This window comes from Phoca vitulina, unplaced genomic scaffold (genome assembly GCF_004348235.1).
Source record: "Phoca vitulina isolate PV1807 unplaced genomic scaffold, GSC_HSeal_1.0 scaffold123, whole genome shotgun sequence".
Classification (NCBI taxonomy): domain Eukaryota; kingdom Metazoa; phylum Chordata; class Mammalia; order Carnivora; family Phocidae; genus Phoca; species Phoca vitulina.
The window spans coordinates 847,991-858,393 of NW_022589826.1; the positions used below are offsets into that span (position 1 = coordinate 847,991).

At 53.1% G+C, this 10,403-nt stretch overlaps 1 protein-coding gene and 1 pseudogene across 2 annotated transcripts; both read right to left on the minus strand.

Annotated features, from left to right (window-relative positions):
* Positions 1 to 207: 207 nt before the first annotated feature.
* LOC116628572 lies at positions 208 to 2,894 on the minus strand (annotated as a pseudogene). The gene has a single exon (XR_004298649.1). The product of XR_004298649.1 is annotated as a purine nucleoside phosphorylase-like (transcript).
* Positions 2,895 to 4,676: 1,782 nt separating this feature from the next.
* ZNF311 (zinc finger protein 311) lies at positions 4,677 to 10,321 on the minus strand. Its single transcript, XM_032398985.1, has 4 exons — positions 9,971 to 10,321; positions 9,570 to 9,696; positions 9,126 to 9,230; positions 4,677 to 6,835 (listed from the first exon to the last, which is right to left on the minus strand). The coding sequence occupies exons 1-4, from the start codon at positions 9,983 to 9,985 to the stop codon at positions 5,307 to 5,309; spliced, it is 1,776 nt and encodes a 591-aa protein (XP_032254876.1). The 5' UTR covers positions 9,986 to 10,321; the 3' UTR covers positions 4,677 to 5,306.
* Between the last annotated feature and the right edge of the window lie 82 nt (positions 10,322 to 10,403).

A 10,403-nucleotide genomic window follows, 5' to 3' on the forward strand; every position in this document is an offset into this window, starting at 1 on the left:
ACAATCAGTGCAGAGCCTGATGCAGGAGTGGATCTCCCAACTCTGAGATCATGACCTGAGCCGAAATCCAGGGTTGGACGCTTAACCAACTGAGCCAGCCAGGCGCCCCCAACCTAAAATATTTTAGCTGACAATTATTTGCCAAGTGTATGTGTTCAAAATATCTTTTTTCAAGTCATGAGAAAATTGTATTTTCCCTTTTTTATGGTGAATTTGATTAAAGAAATTCATTTTAATCTAGTTGAATTTATCAGAAAAAATTTTAAAAATTAACCTTTTTTGTTGTCTTGAGAAATCCTTTCTTAACCTTAGGGTACAAATATTGTCCAAAATTTACTCATAAAAGGATAAAAGTTTGCCTTTCACAAGTCTTGGTTATTCTTGGCTAAGAATTACACTGCAAAATAAATTTCAGAATCAGTTTGTCATTTTCCACAAAAATGCACTCTTGGGATTTTTATTTAGGTTGCAATGAATCTTTTGCTCAATTTTGGGAAGAACTGATGTCTTTTTTTTTTTTTTTTCATCTTCCTTTTTATTCTCAAGATAGGGTAATACAAAACTCTAAGGGGTATTGGACTGGGCTGGCCCTCGTGTGGGCTCTAGTGCTTTGGAGGAGGCAGAACCGAGTCCCCAGGAATGTGAAAGCGTTACATCAAAAGGACAGCAGTAGCTACTGGGCCAAGTCCAACAGCCCCAGTCACACCCAGGGCATAGACACAGCAGGGCTTGGGCTCTAGCTCTTGGGGGGGGGGGGGGAGGAGATGATAACTGCTTTGAGATAACTGAGCAAAAGAGCCAGTGCAGAAGGGTCTGGTGGGAGAAATGGGGAAGGTGAAGGATAGGGATCTTCCTCTCTCTTCTCCTACTACTGAAGGGCAGAGGCACGTGACCCCAGCAAGGGGCCAAGCATGTAGTAGCTACTTGGGTCCCATCGTGGAGAAGCCAGACCACTCCAGGGCTGGTTAGCTGGCTTCGGCAGGCGGTGGAATACTGGTCATAAGAATAGAGACAAACCATTCCAATTTTTGTGCTGCTTGTCTCCCAGCTCTAGTGCTTCCTCATGATTGACCTTCTCCTTGGCTTCATAATCCCAGACGACTTTGTTAGTGATGAGGGAGAAGCCAAAGACTTGGAGGCCACAGTGCCTTGGAAGTACAGCTTCTGGTCCTGTGCTCAGGCCAACAGCATCCGCCCCAGCTTCTGCAGCAGCGGACGCTCCGCCGGCCTCAAAGGACGGGCCACCATCACGCAGGTGCCTTCCTCCCGCGCCCTCTGCTCCCCCATCTGTTTCCAGGCCCTGTGAGCCTTCGGCCGCATATCCCGGTCATAGGCATCGGACATGGCAGGGACACGAAGTCCAGCCTTCCGTCATTGGGCCCTGTGAGCGGGTTCACACCACTGAGGCCGGGTAAGTTGATGTGACCACGGATCAGCATGATATCTCCGACCTCAGACTCGGGGCTGAGTCCTCCAGCTGGGCTGCTGACCACTAGGGTGTCCACGCCCGTAAGGAAGAAGACCCTCACTGGGAATGTCACCGTCCAGAGCGAGGAGCCTTCCTGCATGGGGAACCGGCCCTGCCCCATCACACAGGCCCTGCCATCCAGGAACCCAGACTCCGGTCGACCAGCAGGAGCGGGCGCTGCTCGTCGGGGAAAGTTTGGAATCTCGCCGGAGTCAAAGCTCTGGGCGGCAGTTAAGTTACCGCCAGATTTCCTAACCCAGAGCCCCAGATGACTGCCCCTTGAGGGCGGCGCTCGGGGTGGCGCAGAAGCCATTCCCTCGTGTTCTGATCATCGTCATACGTAAGTCGGGTCTGCAGGGTGCGGCCGCCGCCCTCCCGAGCGCGCTTGGCCTCCGGGATCCGGTCCGCGGAGCAGGGGCCGCGCCGCGCTGGCCTCTTTCCCGGCCCGGAGTCCCCAGCCGAAGGCAGCCGAACACGCAAGCCAGCCGCCATCTGCATGGTGACACACCCCGATTCAGGAACCGACATCTTCGTAAGGCTGTCTTCCCGCGCACGAACAAATACAGCCTTGACCAAGAACGGTCACGTCGGTCTTGAAGAAGAAAAATAGGGCTTAACTCCACCAGGTGAAAGGTATTTTCACTCCATCTTCCCGGAACACCGCTGTGACCAGACACCTGGTCTAGACTGCCAACGGGCTCTCAGTCCTGCGGTAGGAAACCCCAGAGGGCTAGCTTGACCTCCAGGAATCTTCGGATGTTTCCGGAACAGTTAAAGTAAACCGTGAGAAAGCACTAAAGGGATTTCAGGTATTTTGCCTTGTGGAAAAAGAAGTGCTTGATTTGTCTTGAAAATTTTGGGAGACTATCTTGTGGGCAGGGGCTGAAACTTGCTCTGTGATGATCACAGGGCACCCAACTGCACCCGTGTGTAGAAGCTGCGGAGACACACCTCTGTTCCGGATGGTCCAAACTCTGAAACCTGTATCTTGTTCCGCTTTTTAAAACGGAGTGATGTGGGCATTCTCTACTTCCGTTGTGAAGGTAAAGTGAAAATCTCATCGTATCGATGTTCAGAGTGACTTTTTTCTCAGATTTTGCATTAAGGTAATTAGGTTAAAAAAGTGTGTTACCTGGTGAGTTTCTAAGTAAACTGTAACTAAATCAGTAACTCTAGTTTTGGTAACTCTTCAGAATTAGTTACAGAAATCTTAGGGTTTTCATAAGTACTAATATGTTTTATTATTCAACTATGCATCTCATCTTTGAACCCCTTCTACAGTATTCCTGCCAAATTTACTACCTTATGGCAGAGTTTATTCCAGTTTAGGACCCCTTTTAAATGTACAGACTTTTCCCACAGGTAAAATATCTGAACTTTCTTCAGCGTTCCCCCCCCAACGCTCATTTTATTATTTATTTATTTATTTATTTATTATTTAAATTCCAGTTAGTCAACACACAGTGAACTCTTAGTTTTAGGAGTAGAATTCAGTGATCCATCACTTACATACAACACCAGTACTCATCACAACAGGTGCTCTCCTTAATGCCCATCCCCCATCCAGCCCATCCCCTACCCCCCTCCCTCCATCAACCCTCAGTCTGTTCTCTATCGCACAACACTCATTTTAGATGTTCAGGAAACATCCGAAGATTCCTGGAGGTCAAGCTAGTCCTCTGGGGTTTCTTACTGCAGGACTGAGAGTCCGTTGGCAGTCTTTAGACCAGGTGTCTGGGTCACAGCAGTGTTCTAGGAAGACAGTGGTCGTGTGGAAGATGGACAGGTGCGGGTGGTGTCTAGAAGGCTCGTATTTGAGCTCCATACAGAGGCCTTTAAAGTTTCACAACAGAATGTCGGGCCCGCTACCCCCTCCAGTTAACTGGTGTCTGAAGATGTAAGCTCTCCAGTCAACAACACAACACATCCATACTTGAGGATGGTCGAGAATTTATACTGGAACTGCCATCTTGCTGCATTCTCAAGCTGGGATGACTTTGAGTCTAAAGTCTGAAAGCACCCCATAGGCTGTGGGTGAAACAGACATTCTGAACATGTACATACATTTTCTAAAAGCTTATACATGCTGTTGTGAAATACAAAACCTCAGATTTTCTAGGACAGCATGACAGTATTTTGTCGAGCATTAAAGTACAACTATTGGGGCACCTGGCTGGCTCAGTTGTTAAGCGTCTGCTTTTGGCTCAGGTCATGATCCCAAAGTCTTGGGATCGAGCCCCGCATCAGGTCCCCTGCTCTGCGGGAAGCCTGCTTCTCCCTCTCCCACTCCCCCTGCTTGTGTTCCCTCTCTCGCTGTGTCCCTGTCAAATAAATAAATAAAATCTTAAAAAAAAATAATAAAGTACAACTATTGCGGTGTGTGCATTGGAAAACCACTGCCAATTCTCCAGATGTATCCTGAACTCTGTCCTTATGTCATTTTTTTTCCTCACCAGAAAGCCACATATCCATAATTTCGTCCTCCACAGAGGCAATTTCATTGTTATGTCTTCAACGTTTTCATCTTGGCTTTCACAAACAGTGTAAGAAACGGCCACATAAAGAACATAAAGTTCCCTGTAGAAACTGAACCTAAGGAACAATGTTTCAGTCCACCCTTGTTTAAAAATAAGAAACCATGTAATCCCCTCTGGAATTTTACTAGAAAATCACATCTCTTGGACACCTTGTTTTTCTGTATTAGATAATGTATAACCATTTCCCAAAAGGTTTTTTTTCTGAAACAAGAGCCCCTGAAGAGGCTTCAAACAGGATTGTGTCGTCAATTACTTTTGGAAAGCAATGTTTTTATTGCTCCTTTAAAGATTTAGATTAGCATATTATAAACTCTGATAAGTCTTTAAGGGAATTAAAAAAACCCACCTAGCTAACATTTCCTAAAGTCATTATTTTAAAAGCCTTAATTTGTAAAACACCTTTGAGAAATGTTGGATAACCCATTGCTCATCTCTCTCTCTCTCTCTCTCTTTTTTACCAACCAAGGAACTTAGAACTAAATTTAATTCTCAATTATGGTCATTATGTTAATTAGGTTGACACATTGGCATCTTCTTCTAGGATTAAAAATTTTTTTTTTATATAGAAGGAGAGAGAGGAGAGAGAGAAGAGAGAGAGGAGGGGAGGAGGGAGAGGAGAGAGAGAGAGAAGAGAGAGAGGAGGGGAGGAGGGAGAGGAGGGAGAGAGAGAAGAGAGAGAGGAAGGGAGGAGGGAGAGGAGGGAGAGAGAGAATCTCCAGCAGACTCTCCACTAAGCCTTCCTTTCCCATCCAGATCTCAGAAATCCCGATCCCACATGGAAAAGTTCCATTCAGTCTTTAAGTTAAAACAAAACAAAAACCTTGCTAAACATGATCAGTATTTTATCAACTAAAACATGCTCGGTGCTGAACTGAGTTGTGGCCTCACATCTAAGGGATGCCTTGCAGGCTATGGGAAAGGTGCAGGCCTGAGCCTCTGCGGGTGTTTCTGCAGAACTTACTAGCTAAGTGATCCTCAGCAGGTTTCATCTTTTTATGCCTTAATTTCCTCATCCTGTAGGGATGTTTTATGGATTAAATGAATTAAAATAACGAAGTCGTTAGAAGAGTGGCCGGCATGCGGCAAGCACTAGGAAGTATTTGATATTATTATTACTGACTGGCATTCCCGATTGGAAGTGAACGTGCCCGCTACAAGGTCAGGTGGGTCATAGGAAGGTCAGGCTCTGGGGAGCTCGGTCGGGGGCCAGCAAGCCGGGAAGAACCAGGCTCCGGGGCAGAAGGAGAAACGGCAAAGTGCGAACAGAATGGCTTCCCCGGGGGCTGCGGGTCAGACACCGACTACTGGGCAGGCCGGACGGGTCCTGGGGCCAGGGCCTTCCCACTCTCCTCGCGTGTGTGGGCTCTCCATCCTCTGTGCCTCCTCCTCTTGTGTCCTGTGAGGTTGGCGCTCACTCTGAAAGCCTTCCCGCACTGCTCGCACTCGTAGGGCCTCTCCCCCGTGTGAACCCGCTGGTGCCCGACGAGAGCGGAGCGCTGGCGGAAGGACGCGCCGCACTCGCCGCAGCCGTACGGCTTCTCGCCGCTGTGGATCCGCCGGTGCTGCGTCAGCGCGGAGCTGTGATGGAAGGCCTTCCCGCACGCCTCGCACGCGTACGGCTTCTCGCCGCTGTGGATCCTCTGGTGCTTGGTCAGGTTGGACTTCCCGCGGAAGGCTCTCCCGCACTGCGCGCAGGCGAACGGCTTCTCGCCGGTGTGCACGCGCTGGTGCACGGCGAGGCAGTGCCGGTCCTGGAAGGTCTTCCCGCAGTGCGCGCACGGGTACGGCCTCTCCCCGCGGTGCGCGCGCTCGTGCGCCCGGCGCCTGCACTTGTGCCGGAAGGCGCGCCCGCACTCCCGACACGGGTAGGGCTTCTCGGGCGCGTGCGTCCTCCGGTGCCGGCTGAGCTCCGCCCGGCTGCCGAACGCCTGGCCACACTGCGGGCAGCCCCCGCCTCGCTCCCGCGCGTGCGTCCTCGCGTGCTTGCGGAGGTCCGAGCTGCGGCTGAAGGCCCTCGCGCACGCGCCGCACGCGTACGGCCGCTCCCCGGTGTGGATGCGCGCGTGCTTGGCGAGGTCCGAGCTCCCGCGGAAGGCCCTGCCGCACTGCGCGCACTCGTAGGGCCGCTCCCCGGTGTGCGTGCGGCTGTGCAGGGTGAGGCAGTGCTTGAGCGGGAAGGCCTTCCCGCAGACGGCGCACGCGTGCGGCTTCTCCCCGCTGTGCACCAGCTGGTGCAGACGGAGCCGGCTCCGGCTCCCGAAGGCCTTCCCGCACGCGCCGCAGCCGTGCGGCTTCTCCCCGCTGTGCGCCTTCCTGTGGCGGCAGAGCGCGGACGGGCTGCCGAGGGCCTTCCCGCACTGCGCGCAGCGGAAGGGCTTCTCCCCCGTGTGGCTGACGCGGTGCACGGAAAGCTGGCTCCCGGTCCTGAACGCTTTCCCGCACTCGCGGCACACACGGGGCTGCTCGCGCAGAAGCAGGTCCGCGTGCCAACTGAAGCTCCTGCCGCACTGGGCGCCCCTGTGGGGTCTCCGTTCCGTCAGGACTCCGTTATACGGAATCCGCTTCGAGTCTGGGTGGAAGTGTTTTCTGAGGACCTTTCGGGCCTCTCCTTCATTGCAGGTCACCTGCTCCCCTCCCAGGGTCTCCATCCCGGGCGCGTCCCGTGCATTCTCTACCTTGACATCCTGCACACGAGCTCCTCCAGCCTCAGGATCCTGGGACAGGACTTTCAGGAGACTTTTGACTTGGACCCAGCAGACGTCCCCGCTCTCAAACACCTCCTGTTCCGAACTCGCCTTCTCAGTCCCCGGCCAGGTCCTGTCCACTGATACTTAAGGAAATAAAAATGTCACATGTTCAGAGGTCGGGAAACACGGGAGATGGGAGAGGCGAACGGGTGAAGCCCTGTGAAGGGTACGTGACTTTCCCGGGCTGGAAGAGCACTACGGTTATGGCCAAAGGCTGCGACAGGCTGGTATAACGAGAAGTACCAAGACAGCGCAGACTCTGTAAACTTTACAAAAATCCTTAGAAACCTACTTGTTCTCGAGAATCTCACGGTACGCCCAGGCAGGCACCTCGGTCAGGAAACTGAGTCACATCCAACCCTCTCTGTCCTTCAGATTTGCTCAGCTGACATTTTACAAATTCCACCTGAGACACGGACTGCAGTCTAACCCCCAGGGAGCCGTCTGCTCTGCAGTGCAGCTCTGCCCACCTGGTGCAGGGCACATCCCATCTGGCCCCCCTCACCCACACCAGGCCAGGTTCTCTCTCCTTGGACTCTGACTCAGGCTCTGACAACAGCCAGTGCTGGGGGGGAGGGAGCAGAGCGGGGCAGTCAGCCAGGACGGAGGGAAGCAGACCTGCAGAGGGGACGGTGGGGCGAGGGCCCTGATGTCCCCCTGCTCTTAGCTTCCATGACACCCCTGAATAATAAATTCTCACTGTTTTGCCTAAGTTAGTTTGAGTTAATTTCTACTGCTGGCAACCAGAGTTCTAGTAAGTCTTCTCCGTATCTCAGCTCACCCCTTCCTCTCTATTTCTCCTGCCAGGGCATTCTTGCTCATTAACTGCCACCCCACCCCCTACTGTCCTTTAGTCTGCCTCCCCTCGAATCTGTGCTCTACTCTGCTTCCAGATTTTTCTTTCTAAAAATCAAATCTCATCATGCCACTCCTCAGCTTGAAAGGTCTCAGCGGCACTGCGTGGCGCCAGATGGAAAGGAGGTAAAGCGTGCAGGTCAGAGCCCCAGCTCTGCAGTGGGACCATGCGGGCTGACATCCGCGCGCGGACCCCTGCTGGCTGTGCCGCCCGCGGGGCTGGCTGCATCTCCCTGGCCTCAGCTGCTCATCTGTAAGATGGGATCATTTTACGTACGCTAAGGTGGGTAAAGCACTTGCCACACGGACGTGAATGCTTCATCAATGTCACTCCTACTGTCAGAATAAAGTTCAAAGTCTGCAGTTTATCGAAACCGCTCTGAATCGTGGCCTTGCTCCTTGCTGCTCCCACATCGGCCGCCTGGAGCCCTTTGCTCCGGTCACGCTGCGCACACTTCATGCTTTTCCTCCTCAGCACTTCCCCACGTTCTCAGAATGCCTCTTCCCTCCTCCCACTAAACCATCTGACTTATGCCACCGCTTAGTTCATGGGCATTCCTTTCACAGCCACCTGGTCCCCAACTCAGATTCAGACGCTCCTCTTCCGTGTCTGGGTATCCCAGGTACGTCTCCGTGACTCCCGCTGTTCCGTGCCACCCCTCACTACCTGCCTTCCCACCCCTCACTACCTGCCTTCCCTGCTGGGCAGTAATATTTGATGCCATCTCAGTACCTTGTCGAGTGCCTGGTGTGCAGTAGTTGCTCAATAAATTTGTTGGAGGGCAGGAGGGAGGAGGAAGGAAGAGCAGGTATTGTGATAGGGCAGCTGGGCCGGCCTACGGATAAGGGACACTTTTTTGAAGGACGAGTGGAGAAAACAGTTTGAATGAAGAGAGCTGGTACTGTTTCACGACTGACCAGGAACGCGGGTCAGGGAGTGTGAGAGGCAACGTGAGAGAGAGGTAGACCCGGGTACAGAAACAGGGAGGGCTCAGTGGAGACGGGCTGCGGGGAGAGGTGAGTTTGCCTTCAGGCATGCCGCTCTCCAGCGGACGACGGGATACCCAGCAAGCCAGGAGTTAGGAACAAGAGTGCTGCCCAGGAAAGGGGAGAAGGGAGCCGTGTCCATGCAGCCAGCCCCTGCTGCCGGGCTGACGCCGTGAGGGAAAACAGAGAAAGGCAAGGGTCAGAGGCCCGGGGCTCAGTGTGGGGAAGGTCCTGAACGAAAACTAGGGGCAGAAAAGCAGGGTTCTCCGAGCACTGGAGGAACTGATACACAGAAGGGAGGTGAACTCACTGAGCTTTCTCTGAGGACCAAATTGCAAAGGGCCTATTAGATAGGGTGCAAAGAAGCAATCAGATCATGACAGAATATTTGCCCAAAGAGTTTGCTGCTGTTTGTTTTCTCTTTGTTAGGGTGCCCGGGCGGGTGAGGACGGATGACCCGGCACTAAGAACGTTCTACAAACACCTGCCCCAGGGCACCCAGCAGGAGGCTGGAGCTCCTCCATCACTCACCTGGGAAGGAGCAGCTCAGGAAACCCCCGTCCTGCAGATCCTGAACGCAGGGCTCGTTCCCTTGCTCCAGATGGGAGATCAGAGGAGGCTTAGGGACTGCAAAGCCTGGTCGTGGAGAAGGAATACGAGTGTGCAGAGCAACATGACAAGGGTCCTAATACCCAGCCTTGACCCCTCTGCCCACGTAGGGCAACAAGAAAGAAATGGCCATTGGGGTAGAGACAGGGTTTGTTCAGGGGTCTGGTCACATGGAAACGTGTACGGATATTCGCAGAAGAGTCCTACTCAAAAGGCAGAGGAGGAGACCCTGGGGGACGGTCCCTGCTCTTTCAATGATCTTGCCATATAACAGAGGCAAGAATATGAGGCCCCACATACATCAGTAAACAACGCAACTGAAAGGAAAAGCAAACAGTACTGAGCCAAGTGCAGGGACGTCCTTACCGACCGAGATCACGTTCCCGTAGTTCTCCAACATGACGTCTGCGTAGAGGTGCCGCTGAGCGCGGGTCAGACACCGCCACTCTCCACTACTGAAGTGCACGGCCACGTCCTCAAACGTCACCGAGTCCTGAAACAGTGCAGTCCCGCTGTCCTGGAGAAAGCCCCACGGGGCGCTCCCCTTTTGGGAGGTTTATAGAAAGGAGGCGGTTACTGTGTTTTGTGTATTTGGGTTGAGGTGAAAGGAAGTGAACACCCATGGCAGAGGGAACAAGGAATGAATGGCGTGTCATCCAGTGGAATGTTCCTCGAGAGGGAGCACCTGCATTTGGGGGCTGAGTCAGGGAATGAGTGGAAGGAGGCGGTGCTGTATTTCCAGGAAGGATGGAGGGGCCGCAGCTTACCCGGGCCCGGCTCATCGGTGAGCTCTTTGCTCCTGGCTGGTCTCCTTGGCTTCCCTCTCTGCCAAAGGCAGGATGCTGAGGGGTTGGCAGAGCTGAGGGAAACGAGGCGGGTCAATTAGGTACAGTATTACCGAAACCTTCCGCTTTCCTCCTCTTTTCCCCGGTGTAGAAGCTTCTCAAGCTCCGTCTTCCCCATTATTTCTCCAGCCTCGGGTTCGGCACAAAGTCGCGCGGATGGCCAGTGCTCTCTCCCTCACCTACGACGTGTTTTCTCCTCTGGTCTCTCTTCATCCTAGAATGACCTCACCCCTCCCCGCCCCAAGCCCACATCACTGACTCCTGGCTTGTGGGATAACCTCTCCTCCAGTATTCGAATGGGTTGAAGTCACTTCTTCCAGAAAGACTTGGGGTGGGGTGGGGTGGGGGGGAACAG

Bases quoted from the DNA above. Each gene is read 5' to 3' on its own strand.
- ZNF311 (XM_032398985.1), bottom strand. The intron at 9,231-9,569 runs GTAAGGACGTCC...CTCCACGACCAG, and splicing joins CGGGAACGTGATCTCGGTCG to GCTTTGCAGTCCCTAAGCCT. The intron at 6,836-9,125 runs GTGAGTGATGGA...TATTTCCTTAAG, and splicing joins CCTGAGCTGCTCCTTCCCAG to TATCAGTGGACAGGACCTGG.